This window comes from Nansenia antarctica (genome assembly GCF_963989245.1).
Source record: "Nansenia antarctica genome assembly, chromosome: 1".
Taxonomy (NCBI): Eukaryota; Metazoa; Chordata; class Actinopteri; order Argentiniformes; family Microstomatidae; genus Nansenia; species Nansenia antarctica.
In genome coordinates this window covers 77,265,299-77,283,709 of record NC_137674.1, presented here as the reverse complement: position 1 = coordinate 77,283,709, position 18,411 = coordinate 77,265,299, and the positions used below count along the sequence as shown (strand labels likewise).

The 18,411-nt window shown below is 44.3% G+C and overlaps 1 protein-coding gene across 1 annotated transcript in view; it reads right to left on the bottom strand.

Annotated features, from left to right (window-relative positions):
* The window catches only part of pcdh9 (protocadherin 9), a gene marked incomplete at both ends in the record, with an annotated part of 189,081 nt that extends 171,560 nt beyond the window's left edge, over window positions 1-17,521 (bottom strand). Inside the window, one exon of the mRNA XM_080540032.1 lies at window positions 14,486-17,521. Coding sequence (XP_080396158.1) covers window positions 14,486-17,521 — 3,036 coding nt within the window. The remainder of the gene's footprint in view (window positions 1-14,485) is intronic.
* Between the last annotated feature and the right edge of the window lie 890 nt (window positions 17,522-18,411).

The window sequence follows — 18,411 nt, the reverse complement described above, 5'->3', positions numbered from 1 at the left end:
GACGCTCAATATCTCTGAACTGCCCTAAACGGAGATAGAACCTTATAATTCTAAGCTCACGTGTGTGTGTGTGTGTGTATGTGTATGTGTGTGTCTGCCCTCTCCCCCCCTTGCTGAGTGAGGCTCAAGGCCTGTTGTGCCGTCCCAGTGTGAGGCCTCCCTTGGCACACAAACACAAATTAGCGAAGGGAAGGGCGCAGCGGCGGAAAGCTTTTCCACAGACGAGGCCTCTTAATATTCTCTCCAAGTCGATTAAGGCTCTCTGAGATGGGCCAGGATTGATTGTTTGTGCTTGATATTACTGAGGCCTTGAAGGGCGACTCCTCATCGAAAATTGAAGCTGGCATTTTGTGAGGCCTGAGGAATTGGAAAATTAAATATGAACCTGTGCGTTTATTATCTGCCCAACAAGGAATGATGGGGGACTCACCTTCCAATTAGAGAATTATTGTTCGTTGCTTAGCTTTAGGGTCATTGGCAATTTGACTGGTTTTCAATGAATTTCTTTCTCCCATACCATCTATTTTTGAAACAGTGCACTTCTTTTTAATGTTCTGTCATATTCAGCTCATTGATTTTTGCGAGCACTTTTCATCCCTTTCCTCTACCTAGCTAATGAACAGCAATAGGTGGAAAAGGATAATTCTATTGCCTGAAAAACATATCCGATATTTGGAATGTGTCATGTAATTACGGGCTCCAAGCAAACGCATACAGCCAACAGTCAAGGAGTTGTGAACCCAGGTTTGAAATCCTGTCAGTGACAGTAACAACCATTGGTAGTCTAGGCATTACTAGCCGATTACTATTTTGTTCCGTGGAGATTTTGGTTTTGTTCATGAACTACAATACGTGAGCTTAGAATTATAAGGTTCTATCTCCATTTAGGGCAGTTCAGAGATATTGAGCGTCAGATGAAACCTTTGTATTTGATTAATTACTAACTCAAAAATGTCAACATTTAAAAAAATAACACCACACAGGCATTAATAAACACCTAATGGATCAGATTATGTAAAAAACTCAATTTTGACAAAAAAAAAAAGAACCTTATAATTCTAACGTCACGAATAGCTGAAGAAGGAGCATGACATTAAGAAGTCATGTATGGAATGTGTTACAGCAATTGGGCTCAAAACAAACATAGAGTGTTTAGACATTACTAGCCAATTACTGTTTTGTCAGTATAGCTTTAGTTCCCCTCTACCCATTAAACAGCTGGTGAAGGTTTTTTGGTTATATCTCGTGACAGAAGTAATAAAATCAACAAAGACATGTTGTTTACAAGTGTCTATCAGAATGAGAGATAAACAGGCAGACATGGCTGAGAGTCTGGCAGGGTATTAATAAAGTAGAATCTTGTGCAGAGCCAGTACAATGTGACCTAGAGACATTGTATGTGCTCCTCATAAAATCCAATAATTTCCACAAAAAGTAGTCCATTGGCTCAATCTCTTGAAAAAAAATCAACTACCATAAAAAAAATAAAAATAGATTGCTTTTGTTTGTGTTTTCGCCAAACAGCTCAGTCTGGCTTTTGAAAGAAGGAGCCATGCAAGGTTAATGTCTAATTGTATTGCTGTGCAATTGCATTGCTTACAGACGTAAATATGAGGCATTTACAGTAATACAGTGTACAGCGTGAATACAGATGATAAGCAATTATATGTGTTGAATAAAATATCATAATTGGCCTGAACAATTAGTTAAAGTACCCTAAGTACACAAACAGAGATGGAAATATATTTTGGACAAAAAACTGAAATGACCAACTGGGGAATGAGAGAAACATTACCAAACTTAACATTTTTTCCATTAATATTTCATTCTGTAATGAAATGCAAAGAACACATCGCATGTTGGTTATCATTACTAATACATGATCCTATTATTTCCCTATACAAAAATGCATGGAAACCACATGTGTGGCTGTCGCCATAAATACATCATCTTAGATATTCATCAGGGCAGGCCAGGATGACCCTGTAATCTCCTTTGTCCTGATCTTTCCTTTATTAAAATACCCTCAATATCAATACCCTCCCACAGGGAGGGTTATTAATAAGTAGGTATTTTACTACTGTGCTGAACAAGGCTGCTACTGATGGCTGAGGGAAGGGGGGATGAGAGAAGAGATGGCTTGTTGGAGAGGGGGGTGAAAGCAGTCACACACACACACACACACACACACACACACACAAATGGACATAAATGGACAGACACACACACACACACCCTTCCATTCATATAGGGTTCCCTGTGATGTGAGCCTCGGGGGCCCTTGCATGGTGACAGTGAAGGACCCTCATTGTACTCAATCAGAGTTAGAGCCCCTCTCTGGGATACAGAGAGACACCCTGCCAGGCATGGTGGTGTGTGTGTGTGTGTGTGTGTGGGGGGGTCACATCACATGTCACATGACAGACAGACAGACAGAGCAGGGTTTTTTCAAAAGATTAGGAAGGAAGGGGAGAGGGAGGAGGGGTAATTGAGGGCAAATAGAGGGCACGGATGTTATGGCAGCTCATCAATATGCCACAGTGTCACTCTGCAGTCTTCTCTATGTGAATCGGCAACATCTGTTGTGGGTCTGTTGAGTTGATTTAACTCAACTCCAGTCCCGCAGACCACAGCAGAGCTTCTGATTTAACTAATAAACTGGTCGGCAATCTGAGCAGTTCTCTGTAAGCTAAGGCCGTTCTCTGGGTCAGGTCCGAACTGGAGCTGAGAAACATTGTAGCGGAGCTCTCCCACCTGTGCCCTGGCTTGCCGTCGGAGGTGAGAGGACACAGTGGACCATATCATCCAACGTGACCTCCTCTCCTCTCCCAGTGCACCCATATCGACCCCCCCCCCCTGTCCTCTGAGCCAAAAGTATTCACTTCTCCAGGGAGCCAGCCAGGACCCACAGAGTGAAAACAGCCAGAAAATGCCCCCGGAAAAAAAGAAATCAAGTTTAAAAGAAGGGGGCAGTAGAAAAAGTAAACGAATCCTGGTGCATATTTCCTTTATCAGGTACATTATCGTCTGAGCAGAGGCAGGAGAGAGAGGAGGGAGAGGAGAGCGGCTCGGACCCGCTGCGCTAACAGGGAGATAGGGGAAACCAATTTTCTCCCCCTCCCTAATTCAGCCCTCCTTACACCGGAGCAGCCAGGACAAAATCATTCCATCTAAATAAGGCAGCGAAATGTTTAACACCTCTGCATATTATTTGCGAGGCGATAAGGCGGCAATCCACCATTCCGTCCGCCACTCTCTCTCTCTCTTACTCTCTGGCTCTCACTCTCTCTCGTTTTCTGTCACAAACAAAGAGGCTGTGTACTGTGTATGCGACGACTGCATAAAAAAGAGCAAGGTAAAGAAGGAGAGGAGAGAATGAGAGAGAGAGAGAGAGAAAGAGAGAGCGAGAGAGTGAGAGAGAGGGAGTATTTTAAAACCCTGCCATCCCTTATACCCCCGACGATAAAACAACAGACAAGCCATATTTTATGTTTGTGTTAAATATTCCCATGTGCAGCACCTCTATGACAGCTTATTCTCAGGCAGATTTATCACAGCCCTTATCTGCCTCCGTGTTCCATCCACCCTGCGACGCCCAGACAAAGGCTACAGGAGAGGAGAGGAGAGGCACGGGGGCTAGCTAACGAGCTAACACAAGAGCAGACGCCCCGGGGTGAGAGACAACGCAAACGGATCGATAGTAATCTGCAGTCTATACATGGAGCAAGCTGGGGTGACAGACATCCTTCCCCCCGCGTTGTACATCACAACCACTCGGTTAATTAGCTCCCTGCAGAGCAGATATGGTTGTTTTTATCTGCTTCCTACCAATCTCCTGCCACAGAGCCATCAACACTCGCTGGCCAAACTGTTATTATTATTATTATTATTGACATTCCGACAGTCAATTGGAGGTCAAAGGTGAATTATACAGTATATGTCATAGCAATGTCTAGACAGTCAGACACTGATATCATTTGCGCTACCCATACTTGGTGGTATTATTATGGGAAGTTTTGAAATGTTTAAAAAAAACTAATTACATGAACATTGTTGAACTAACCTTGGTAAGGAGTAATGTCTCCATGTAGCAGGAATCATGTGGTATATGATATACAGTTGTGATTCATAGTATATACAGTATAGCGTACAGCAGTGCACTGTGTGTCTGGGTAACATCATGCATAAAGCATGTCTCCAGAATCCATCAACACTTCAACTCAGACCCGTGTCCTCAACCCCGAGGAGTTGAATAGACTTCTCTTTGTTTTCACTCCAGTCTTCTAGTGAGGAAAATTGCATTTCACAAGTCCCACTCTCTTCCCTCTGTCTCTCACATCCACATCTCTCTGAATGTCTCTCTCTCTCCCCCATCTAGTGTTCTTCTCTCTCTCTCTCTCTCTCTTTCTCTCTCTCCCTTCCTCCCTCCCTCCCTCCCTCCATCCACAGCTCTCTCTCTCTCTGTGTCTTTGACTCATAACACCTCACTCCACCGCCACCTAACAACTAACAAACAATCAACCAGGAGAAAATAAAAACGAGAATGTCCCCCTCAGGCTCCAGTGATGACTACATCAGTCCATTCAAAAGGCCATCTACATATATTTACACCCAATCACCTGTTGGTCTGTTTCCCTTCCTCTGGCACAGTGTCTTAAACAGTCTGAGGCCTCCTATTAAGGCCAGAGTGAGCCAATCAGGAGCTAGTGGAGCCAGATAAGTCGGGGTGCAGTACTTTGCAGTGCTAATGATCTGTCTGAGTGAGTTGGCTGCTGCTGTGAACTTTCCTGTACCCAGTATCGAAGTGTCTAGCCGTTCAATGAAGTAGAAAGGTTACCAGAACGGTAGTTGGGAGATATCATTTCGTAATGTAAATGTGATCTTTAAAGATAGTTTGTAATGATCAGTAGAAAAAAGTATTAGATCTGCTATGTGTGTGTGTGTGTGCATTTTCAATGTGTGTCACTGGTACAAAAAAGTACTCTGCTTTACATTGAGAATAATTAGGAAAAACGCCTTCATCCTCGGTGTTGAAATTGAACACAAGTGAAGTGTAATTTGCAGTCCCAGGGGTTACACGCATAAAGAACAAAACGTGTATAATCCTTTCTAAATGGAATACCCTAGAAGGTAACTAATATTCGGGTAGCAGGTGACTGATGTTCTTTTGGAGTGCTGTAAGTATTTGGGTTTGCAAGAGTGCGTCCCCACAGATCGACATCGAAGGGTTGAGTTTTGCTGATCGCAAGCAAATCCCTGGACATATCTATCTAACATAGCCTGTCTGATGAAAATAAATCGACTTGAAGAAAAGTGGAACCTGGAAATAGTCCACACTGTTGTCCAATTGACACCGGCCTCAAAGGAATGCGATATCTCGAGCGACGACACAGAATCTCTGAATTCCACCTGGATTTTAGAACCCCTCGTCGCATCATTGAAACGCCAGATAGCCGACATTCAGCGCTGACTTCCTTTTTTTGTGTGTCTTTTTTGTCTGAATTTCATTATTCCTCGGGTCAGAAGTCTGGCTTCAAATTCCAGTTGGTGAGCAGCAAGCAGCTTTCTGAAAGTGACGAGGTCAACCACTAAAGCCTATATTTATTTATTTATTTATCCCTTTTTCGCTCAAATGCAGACTAAGCTCTCCAGCCCGGCCTCCAAATAGAGTAGAAGGATTAGGCAGAGTTAGCCCCTACTGCCCATAGATATGTTGGCTCTGCACTTTGAAATACACCCTCCTCTCTTTCTCTGTCTCTCCCTCTCTCTCTCTCTCTCTCTCTCTCTCTCTCTCTCTCTCTCTCTCTCTCTCTCTCTCTCTCTCTCTCTCTCTCTCTCTCTCTCTCTCTCTCTCTCTCTCTCTCTCTCTCTCTCTCTCTCTCTCTCTCTCTCTCTCTCTCTCTCTCTCTCTCTCTCTCTCTCTCTCTCTCTCTCTCTCTCTCTCTCTCTCTCTCTCTCTCTCTCTCTCTCTCTCTCTCTCTCTCTCTCTCTCTCTCTCTCTCTCTCCGCAGCGTAGCCAGTAGAGCTGAATCCTGAGGTCTTGAGCCCACACCCCAGTAACACATCCTGCTACCTGACCTTGTTTCAACCAGACAGAGGAGAAGGTGTAGCTGTAACTTTAGGTGTTAAAATGCCTCCTTGTTTAGCATTGTGTAACAGGGTTTCATCTAATGCAGGGGTGTCAGACTAATTTCGGTCACGGGCCGTACTGGACCAAATTCAATCCTTGGGCATCTGAAGGTTAGAACAAAACAATAATACATTATAGACAGATATAATCGTGAGCTTAGAATTATAAGGTTCTATCTCCGTTTAGGGTAGTTCAGAGATATTGAGCGTCAAAGTTTTTACATTCCATTATAACATTATGTTTTGTGAGATGGAACCTTTGTATTTTATGAATTACTAAAAAAAAAAAATCAACATTTTAAAAATAACACCACACAGGCATTAATAAACACCTAATGGATCAGATTATGTGAAAAACTAAATTTTGACCAAAATGGAGATAGAACCTTATAATTCTAACGTCACAATATACTGTATCTCTTTCATTTGTTTATATTATATGTATCTTACCATATACAAGTCTATGGAGCTTTCGAGTAACTTCCATGTCCTTCAATCAGGGGAGGGGGTGGTAGGGATTATACATGAGATAAAAAAGGATAAGACACCATGCAATGAGGACTTAATTGCTATCTTCTCATTTCAAAGCTGATCTCTCCTTTAATCACCCGCGGCCCGTATCTTTGACATCTTTGATCTTAATGTCTTAAAATTGTTCTTTTCGCATCTCTTGATAGTGTACGGGAAGTCTCATTAACGGTAATGGTTCTGCACATGGGAATAAGGTAAAGGGGGAAAGCGTTTCAATAAACCGTCATTGTTTGGTCACTGGTTTGGTCTGAGTTTCATCTTGCGTGTGGAAAATCTTTATGACATTCATAAATACAATGGTAGATAATGATGACGCTCTGGCAGTGCATACAGTGTGGTGGATGATGAATCCATGCTCCAACTTTTCAGATGCTTTGCATGGACGCTGGCGTCCATCCATACTCGGATGGGTTCCGCTAGTCTCATCTCTACCCTAATCTTCACTCATCGCTTTCAGCTCATCTCCACTCCAACAGTGACAAAAACCAAGTACTTACATCTACAGCATGTCTGTAAGAACTCTCTCTCTCTAAACACCTACTCAGCATATACTACTGTAGTTTGGGGTAGGGGAAGTAAAAACAAGAAAGATATAATCTCTTTGAAACATTTATTAAGAAATTATAAAGATGAAATAGCACTGTTCAAACAACGCTTTTAGAAAACAAAACAAAAGGGGGGGTTGTAGATTACTGATGCATCGGGACTGAGTACAGATTTGGAGGAGATTACATTACATCGACCAAAAAAAAAAAAAAAAAAAAGAAAGAGAAAAGAGCAGGGAAATAAATAAAATTAAAAAACAAGTCCATTATTGTATAACACAGCACATTAGGCAAGATTACCAGGAGTTCAATTTACATAAAACATCTCTTATATACAGTATAAATTACATTGATGTGGTTATACAGTCGCAGTGAGATATGAGGGCCAGGGACAGAGAGACCAGTCAATTGGTGGAGAAAGCAGAGCAAGCCCAGACACACTATAAGTCAAGTGTGTCTGGCTGGCTGGCTTGCTGACTGGCTGGCTGAATGGCTGGCTGGCTGGCTGAATGGCTGGCTGGCTTGCTTGCTGACTGGCTGGCTGAATGGCTGACTGGCTGGCTTTGGGATGGGGGGGGGGAGAGGTGGGGAGGACGGGGACGGGGAGGGTGTCATTATTATTATCAAAGTTACTAGTTTGATGACAGAGCAGTGACGAGCCGCCAGTTGACGGGACAACCTCGAGCTGAGGACAAACACACACACATATATCCCCCCTCCAGGGTTGTCATGTCAAGGGAGACAGCACCGCTTTTCACACCCCTCCTAACCCCCCCCCCCCAACCCTCCTCCTCCTCCCCTAGTTTAGCCCTAGACAGGCCTACTGATTAAGTAGGAGGAGGGAGGGAGAATGGGGGGAGGGGCTGTTTTGAACGCAGAACCCCCATGTGTCAGAAATCATTGGTCTATAAAGGTGAACACACTCTGTGGTGATTTAACCTTATACATAATAGCTCTGACCCCAATAAAACACAGGTAAAAGGGAGGAAGGGGGGGGGGGGTCAGGTTCGGGGTGGAGGGTGGAGGTTGCATCGGTTCATACAGTGCAGTAGCAACAATCATCTGCAGTCTTTATTCCTCTTCCAGATAAGCAAGCAGTCAAGCAGTCAAGAAACATTTTCTTCCAGCCTTAACTCTGGTCTCCTTCATTGAGGGAAAGGTGCATTTAAATAAAATCTGATGTCTCAAATGTTTGTTTCTTTGTGTTTTTGGATGACCTAAGTGTTTTAGGCTTCTGTTAGTCTGCTTGTTTTTAGTCATGCGGTGTTAAAGTGTGCGAAAACAATATTTGAAGCTAGTTTGTCAATTTGATTGAGTGCCCTAGAAACATGGGGACATGTGTTTGTTGGATTAGTAAAAGCCTGAGGATGAATGAAGAAATGACAGTCAGTCAGCACACAAAAACCACCTCACTGTGTTTGCGTGCATACTTTATTTCATAAAGCAAGTCCCAAGAGATCTATTATCAATCAATTTGCTTTGTGAAATGACACTGAGATGGATGACGCTGACTTTTCTGGCTCGACAGATGAATGGGCTGCCATCCAACAGTGATGGACACACACAAAAGCATAGATGTAAACACACACACACACACACACACACACACACACACACACATACACACACCACACACACACACACACACACACACATACACACACCACACCACACACATACACACACACACACACACACACACATACACAATACACAAACACACACACACATACACAAACACACACATACACACACACACATACACACACCACACACACATACACACACCACACAAACACAGACACATACACAATACACAAACACACACACACACACACACACACACACACACACTCACACACACTGATAAATGCAAAAAAAGAAACATGACACATGATATGTCATGGTTGAATTTGACAGACCAAGCCTGATATTCACTACCGATGTGTCGATGGATCTCTCTCTCCATGCCTCTATGAATGAGCTGTGATGACAGACACCGTTAAAGGTGACAGGACAAATAAATAAACAAACAAAATCATCATTTCATTAAATTCCTGGTAATTTGCCATGTTCTGTGTTACAGTCCTGTAATCCCGTCAATAACAATCTGAGAAACAAACTGAAGGGGATCGTTTCTCATATCAATCCCAACTCGCTTAGGGGGTTAAAATGTGCACCAACAATTAAAGTTGAAATACAAATAATAAAACATAAAAAATGAGCTCCGTCGTTCAGCCAGTGAAGCAGCAGGGAGTTTTATTCATTTTGTTGTCTCACACAGACAAAAACTAAATATTCCCTGAGGCAGTATTCTACTCTGATCCACGGCACTATCATCCCCTACCTAAACGCTTCAGCCCACATTTCTCTTCAATCCGTTCTCACCCTGTGAGACAACCAGCGTCCGAACATGAACCTGAACACCAAATACCTTTTTGTTCACCCTTTTTTCAAAGCCCTGCTGCGTCTTCAACGGTTTCTCAGCTTAGGCTTCTGATATGAAGCTCCACTCCCAGTATATCTGAGGGAGGGAAATATATCTTACAGGTTACTGTGTGGTTGTTGTTCTCAATATGAAACACGTGTTTTGGATTGAATAACATCGATACTCTGGTGTTGTCTCTAAGGATGGTTTGTTATTGGCAGAAGGAACTGTGGTGGGGTAGGATATGCTTAAAGGCAGAATTATTGTAGTTAACAAAGTTGTCTCTCACTTTTACAACTCCAACCATACACACACAAAGCAATCAGACAACGACATCCCAAATATCTACGATTTGGCAAATTCACCTTTCCTAAAACTTCCATATAAAGCAAGAGCCCTTATAACATTATGCATGACGAAAGTCAGTCAGGTAGAGGTAATGTGGGTAGATAAATAATCCAAAAATATGATAATTTATGACCTCGATATTCTAAAGAGGCATTTCTGAGTGACAGGCTTGCCCTGGAAAGCGTACATTTTGGAGATAGGTAGCCTTGTTCTCTCTCTCTTTCTCTCTCTCTCTTTCTCTCTCTTTCTCTCTCTTCTCGCCCGCTGAGGTCCGCATCAGCAAAACTCAAAAGATATAGCAACAGACTTTCCCCTCAGGTGCAACATTGTCATGGTCCATTAATCTTCTCAAACCTCAGCCGCCCCGCCACACTCCCCTCCCCCCCCCTTCTACCCCAACCCGCCAACCCCCCCCCCCCCCCCCACCCGCCTTTAAAGCACTAATCCCTTTTAATGTGGCAAATGAACCTGTAGAAGAAGGACGACTCCCCCAAGGCAGCAGAATTACAATGGTCTATTACGACAGGCAGGCAGTGCCTCTCTCTTCGCGTCCTTCTATGACTCCTGTTTGCATAGAATGTCCATTCATTAGAGAAGGAGCTCAAGGAATAGAGGACTGTGCCAACCCAGCCTCACCCCCGCCAGCCTCCTACCCAAAACTCCCATTTATGTCAGGTTTCTTTAGTGTCAAAACTGGGTTGCCTTTCTAAAGCACAGCATATAGGGGTTTCCTTTTCCCTTGTATGCTGATGGCCTGGAGTTTCAGAGAAACTACATTGTGATTCAAGTCAGAGCCTAGTTTCTTTGTAGAGAGCACAAGGCATAAGTAGACTACATGGACACTGACTATCGTGTGATGAAGAGAGAGCATTTGCTTTGTTGAAGCGATAAACTAAGAGCCAATCGAGTGAATCGATTCTCACAGAGAATGGGATGGACCATTGTGATGATTTTCAATAAGAGATTCAGTCAACTTATTTCTATCTGTTCTGTGAGGTTTTGGTTGCATCTGTCCTTGACATTCAAACCAATGAAGTCAAATATACTAATATGATTTTGCTTTGTGAAGAGGCTATTGAAAGGGAAGAGCTTTGCATGGACTATTCTAAAAACTCTGTGGAATTAATTCGCTTCATGATTATTACACATTGTCACACTATACCAACGATTATAGGTTTGTAAGTGGTGTACCATGTGTAACAATATTTATGTGGTGAACATTTTAAATTGTTACTGTATCTTTGTTCGGCTTTTAAATTGAGTGAATTTTGTATGATGACTCATTTTTATTTATTTATTTGTTATTTTATTTCATGTTTTATGTAAAGCACTATGAGTCTACATTAAGTTGTATGAATGTGCTATACAAATACATGTGCCTTTCCTTGCCTTTCCTGTGTAACTACTATGTCAAATACGCACGTTTTAGGACACATGATGTAAAGTGGACAAACGAAATATGAATCTCTATTTCTACACATTTCCTATCAACTGCATTGGTTCCCTACTTTGAGAGCAGGCGAGAGAGCAGACGAGAGCAGGCGAGAGTTTATTAGCTGTTCATGCTGAAGAGAACCCCGCGGAGACTACCACTCTGAGACTGAGAGATGTGCAGTTTTAATCAATAAGTTAAATGTTTCACACACTACTTCGTTGAAGTCCAGAACTTGAGCTCTGATATACATCACACCAATCAGCCAGGGGCCTGTGTTTCAGTAGATTAACAAAATGCATATCTTGTCTGTTCTTCCCCCAAACAAATCTCCAAAAAAAGGAGAAGAGTGAATCGCATGGTGAAAGGCGATGATTACACCCTTGGTTTCCTAGACGCTCTCTGCTGCTGCTGCTGCTGCTGCTGTCGTCCTGAAACTAGGACAGTGTGCTCCACGTTACACTCTCTGTGTTGTTTACACACTAATATGCAGTAGGTCTCTAGGGATGGACGGAAATTGTTGATGGAAAATAAGGAATAGCGCTCGCTAGCTATCGCTATCAGCAGGGTTTGGGGGGCCTTGGGGGCAGTTGCTGATTCCAGCAATCCTACGGATGTGATAACACATGCTGCTAGATGCCAGTGCACCATTCAGGGGGGATAGATGATGGCTTGTGAGAGGTTCAGCCCTGGGGATGGTTCAGCCGGACAACAACAAAACCACGGGGCCATTAGTGGCTAACTACTATATACTGTACATAAGTGAGTAATGTACATTTGATAGTTTGTTGGGACTCAAACATAAACTCATGCTGTGCCATTGGGTTGGTGTTCCTTCACAAAGGCAAACATATGAATTGGGTTCTATTGAAAGATTGTGTGATATAGAATACAACAATGTTGGGGGTAGACTGTGTGGTGTCATATTTGCATAGCATACGTTTTATATTTGACTCTCAATTACAAAGCTGATCTGTAACATTTTGCAACCAGTTGGATGCAAAAGCTTTAAAAAAAACAACATTATGTACAGTTTCACTATGTAGCTACACGGTCTTAGATACAATATAGAATATATCAATAACCAGGGCTGTCTACATTATACGCTTCTCTGCATCATTTGTTTTAAACTATTGATTGATCACTGTGCATCTTCTATTGAATTGCGGTATGACCACTGGGGGGTCGATGGAATTGGACTCATACACACAGGCAAACACACACACACACACACACACACACACACACACACACACACACACACACACACACACACACACACACACAGTGCCATATCTCATGTGTCTGTCCTATCCTGTCCTGCTCCAGGGCAATTCCCTTCCCTCTACCCCCCCCCCCCCCTATCAAGCCAAGAAACACCATCAGACTGAATGCTTCTTTTGTTTGGCGTCTTTTTGCGCTGAAAACATTAAATACAACCTCAGATCCACTGACCCGGAGACGTGCGTCAATAGGAGTCACGCAGTGTCGTCGCCCCCACCACCCCCGCCCCAATCCCCCCCCCGTAACACCGTCACGCCACTCTCTCTCTCTCTTTCTTTCTTCCGGGGAGATCTTATCACTCTCCTCTTTGACTGCCATTATCAATCTGCCTGCCTGCCTGTGCGTTTCCTCTGTCGTTAGGCATGAGTATTTTCACTGAGAGAGAGTGAGACAACGCGAGAGAGAAAAAGAGAGAGAGCCACGGACACAATCAGTCGGTTCCTCGCTTCTCCTTCCCTTCCCTCCCCTAGTATTAGAAGCTCACTGCAGGCTGGCCCCATGCCAAGATATGCCAACTGGAGCAACAGTGCCACCTACAGGTACTATTCCCACCTCCCCCCTCCCAACCCACCCATCCACCGACAGTCCTCTCCTCCCTCTCTCTTTCTCTCCCTCTCTCTCTCCTTCTCCCCTTTCCTCCTCCTCCCACATACTCGGTGTCTCCATATGCGTTTCATTAGATTAGGAGTGCAGCATGTTTGTAGGGTGCTCTATTAGCGGGCAAAATTAATAAGGCTTTGATAAAAAGCATCATGGATTAGGTTGAAATTTGAGGCTCATTATTGGCTAATCCTCTTTCAATTGGATGTGTATCAGGTTCCGGAATGGCCTCGGAATGGTTAGTTTGCTAGTGTGCTGTGTTCCGTAGAGAGTGGGGAATATCAATTTAAGCTGAGTTGATTGCATGATTCCTATGCTGACATTCAAAAGGTCACATTGCAATTATCATTGCCCGCATCATCATGATTGTGATCACTTCAGCTATAGAGCAGGTCAATGGTATAGAGCGTTTTAAAAATGCACATGAAAAAAATAACAAACAAAGAAATTAATAATAATAATGTCCACACTCATATTATGAAGGAAAAGGTGAAAAGTCAACTCATTTGTTTGAAGACAAAGATAAAATGATAACAATGATCCTCAAGAAGAACCATCACGTTGTCTTTACATGACTCACTAAAGAATGCAGATTGGCTTTCGCTTCTCTTGTGTTGGAGCCTAATATGTTTTCATGTAAATAAATTATAAAATGGTAACCTGGGAAGACAGGCGAGAAAAAAATGTTTCTTTCACAAATGTTTTGAAGAAATTGCATCTTTGCAACATCAATGATGTCTCTGTACATTTCACCAACTACTGTATCTCTGTTGACCTCTAAGTGCTGACGAAACTCACGTGTCTCTGGAATCCAACAAGGCTTACAAATGACCCACTTGGTACAATGTTTGATTGAATTATATCTCAATAATTTAAAACAATGCATGGTAAGAGTCTGTAGGGAACTTCGTCAATCAAGAAAAACATATGCTTGTGTGCGTGGTCCTTCAGTCCATAGCATGAAATAAATGCTCAAGGTATTTTTTGGTTTTAACAAGTACAGTAACAAGAAAACAACTAATAGTGGGACTTATAGTGGGACTTTTCCCCCCCCATTTCTCATTTGTTGTTGTTTAAACTGTATGTAGAGCAAGTGTCCTCTAGGCCTACGTCTATACTGGCCCTTCAGCACTGTTGAACAGGGCAATTATATGCAGTACTTATAGACCAGTAAAAGTGCTCCTTTACCTGTCTGGTGGTGTGCATGGGGCCCTTCGTCTTGAAACCTCCTTGGGAGCTGCATTCTGAGGCACTGAAGTGGTCTGAGCTAGTGGAGGACCTCTTGGAGAGGGTGTCGCAGCCCCCAACGAAGGTGTTGTCCAATGGCAGCTCCTGAATCACGTGGTGCTTCTTGACGGAGACGGGCGTGTCCGCCTTGAGGTGGAACGCTGACTGCGGCGAGGCCGACTTGTAGTGCCGGGCCAGGTCTGGGCTGCTGGGTTTGAAGGTGGTGGTGGGCGCTGCGTTCCAGTCGAAGCGACCTATCCCCTGCTCCTCCAACTCGGCGGGAAGGCTGATGGTGCCGTTGATTGGCTCGTGGGTGGGGTCGTCGGGTTTGCTTTCCTCAATGGTGACAAAGTTCAACAGGGAGCTTTTTGGCGACTTCCTTTTCTTCCTCTTCTTCTTCTTGTTCTGTTTGTTCTCCTGGTTGGGGGACATCCACTCGGCGCCCTGCTTCTTCCTCTGCGCCGCCTTGAAGCGAGAGGCGTGGCGGCAGCGTAACAGCACCGTGATGAAGATGACCACGATGACCACCATGGCCCCGGCCACGATGGCTATCATGATGGTCAAGTAGTCCCCGCTCTGGAGGGTCTCACTGCTCTCCCCAATGTTTCTGTCCAGAGGCGTCTCCATGGTTCGTCGCATGAGCTCATAGATAAATGTGGCATTGCCTACAGTGTCATTCACATAGAGGAACACCAGCACCAGAGTATGCAATGATTTAGGGTAGCCCAGGTCGCTGATGTTGACGACCAAACGATGGAGGCCAATGTCAGATACGGCTGGTTTCTCCTCCAGGGTAATGTTACCCGTGACAGGGTCGATTCTGAACAGGCCTTTGGTGTTGCCACTGACGATGGTGTATTTAAGCTCTGCGTTCATCCCTGTGTCCCCGTCTACAGCGAACACCTCGGCCACCACTGACCCAGGGATGGAGGAGAGGGGGACTAGTTTGAACGAGGTGTTAGAGGGGGGGTAGATGACGATGGGGGTGTTGTCGTTTACGTCGATGACGTTGATGGTCACTTTGGCGGCAGAGGAACACGGCGGCCGTCCACTGTCAACGGCCCTGACGTCGAACGTGTAGGAGCTCTGCTGCTCCCTGTCGAAGCTAACGTTAGACTTTATAACTCCAGAGTAAGGGTCTAGGATAAAGTTCTCATTGTCGTTTAGTATAGAGAGCGAAACGGCGGCATTTTCCCCTGCATCCGAATCTGTGACTGTTATGACTCCAACGGTGCTGTATTTGGGCAGGTTCTCAGACACAAAGAACTGGAAATGATTGTGTGTGAACTTGGGGTTGTTGTCGTTCTCGTCCAGTATTGTCACAATGACCGCCGCCTGACTCTGAAGGGGCGGAGTCCCGTTGTCTCTGGCGGTCACCGTGAAGAGAAACCTCTCTTGCTCCTCCCTGTCGAACACCCTGGAGGCCGTCAGAACGCCCGTTTTACGGTCTAGATCAAAGAAAGAGGCGTTTGGCCCCAGCTGATAGACTATCTCTGCGTTTTTCCCACTGTCCTCGTCTGTAGCAATGAGAGTGGTGAGGAACAGGTCTCGTTTGTTGTTCTCCATGACAGACAGTTCGATAACAGGCTGGGTGAAAATTGGTGGGTTGTCATTTTCGTCCTCCAGCCTCACTCTAACCAGTGCAGTCTGATTCAAGCTGGGTTTCCCAGAGTCAGAGGCTACAATCTTGAAGTTGTATTCTTTGGTCCCCTCGTAGTCGAGCAATGCAGACGTCTCTAGTAAATACTGGTTGTCATACACAGCTTTAAGGTGGAAGGGGACATCCTTCTCAATGAAACAGATGACCTTGCCGTTCACGTCAGTGTCCTTGTCAGAGACAGTGATAAGAGCGATCTTGGTGTTGATGGGGTCTTTCTCCGAGAGGAAAACGGTGCCGTTAATGGGACTGATAATATATCTCAGGTCTATGTTGGGTGGATTATCATTCACATCAGTCACATTGATAGTGATGGTGGCTCTGGCAGGGCTGGAGCTGCCATCGCTAGCCATCACTGACAGCTTATGAATAGCCGTCTCCTCTCGGTCCAGGGGTCTTTGTACTGTTATAAGGCCAGTGGTAGTATTCAATGCAAAAAGTCTCTTAGTGGCTGGAGAAACTTGGGTCCCAAACACATATCTAATCTCTGCATTAGCCCCTACATCTGCGTCCGTAGCCTGGAGCTGCACCACAGACGTCCCTGTGGGAGAGTTCTCTGGTATGTGGACGTCTATCTGACTCTCTTTAAACACAGGTTTGTTGTCATTCACGTCAGTGACAGTCACCTGGAGGATGGCCGTGCTGGATTTCTGCGGGCTCCCTCCGTCCTCAACCTTGATCTTCATCACATACGTGTCCTTTTGCTCTCTGTCCAGGTTCTGCTGCACGATAAGCTGGGGCCACTTCTCCCCCTCAGGCGTCTCCACGATGTCTAAGCCGAAAGCACTCTGCCCGTTCACTAGCTCGTATTTGTGGACGCTGTTGGGGCCGGTGTCGGGGTCCGTGGCAGAGGGGATGGCGAAGCGGCTGTTGATGAGTGTATTCTCCGGGATGGAAATGTTGATGACCGGAGAGGGGAACATGGGTGCATTGTCATTGGTGTCCTTGACGATGATTTTAATCTTAATCAGTCTGAAGTAGTCGTTGGGCAGGATGACCACCTCTATCTCGAACGAGCACTCACTCTCCTCGAACGAGGGTCCGGGACAGAGCCTTTCTCTGTCTATCCTGTTGGAGGTTGTGAAGATCTCCCCCGTGCTGCTCAGGACTCGGAGCAGAGGGTTGTCTCCAGCTTTAGAAACTAGCCTATACACCAGATTAGCACTCGCTCCGGTCGCAGCATTTGTATGGGATATGTTCAGGTCCTTTGGTATATTTCCAATAAGGACGTTTTCCTGCAGCTCCTCTCTGATGGGGTAGATGAGCTCTTGGGCTATAGCAGGGTCTAGCCAGAGGCAGGCAACAAGGGCAGCCAACAGGTAAAAATCCTTTAGATCCATGGCAACGGTTTAGTTGCTTCTATCAATCAACCTCTGTAATTTTCAATCACTTCTTCTCCCAATGCAATGTTGTCAGAAAGGGATTCATGAAATCTTGCATTAGAGATTGGGCAGTTTCCTCAAAGGGCCCTATGAATAGATAAGAGGGGTATTAGAATCAGTATCCATAGATAGCTAAATAATGCGTAAAATCTGCCTATAATCACTTGATTTAATGTATAGGAAACCCTGAAATAGGCCAACTTCTCTTTATATTTCATCTGAATAATTACCACTATTATCAACATTGAAAGAATCAGCTACGGTATAAAACAGCCAATCCCATTCTCTAAAAGCAATGGCTTTGATTAACTAACATTTACTTAAATTGAAGCTCCATCCTCTGAATCGACCGTCAACTATCTGCTTTTGGCTCCCCGACAAGTATTTCCGTTACATCCAGAAGCTTATGATAAGATAATACTGCAGCAACCATTCAAGCAGCCATTCAAGTCCGTTACTTAGCCTCGTCTCTCATAATGCTCACATTATGCTCATAACGACCCCTCTAACGCCTCTTAAGCACTTGCCGTCGCTGTCCTAACTTCACAGAGCGGTTGTAGGTAGGTTATAGCCTATTCATTACATTTAAATGATAATGATTAATAGCATTCAAAACGCGTGTGATATTATCTGATTCAAGGTACCACCAACAGTTACATTTCAAGCTATGCATGTCCTTACCGTATCCAAAAGAAATCCCTTTTAGCGCATGAGAAAATCCGAATGTGTCCTCTGCTCATAGCCTATTGGGTACGAATCCTGTCGTGCTTATTCAAGTAGGAAAATGCTGGCTTACTCCACTGTTAAGATATCCATGTGGATCGATGCTGTTAGATGTGTGTAAGTCC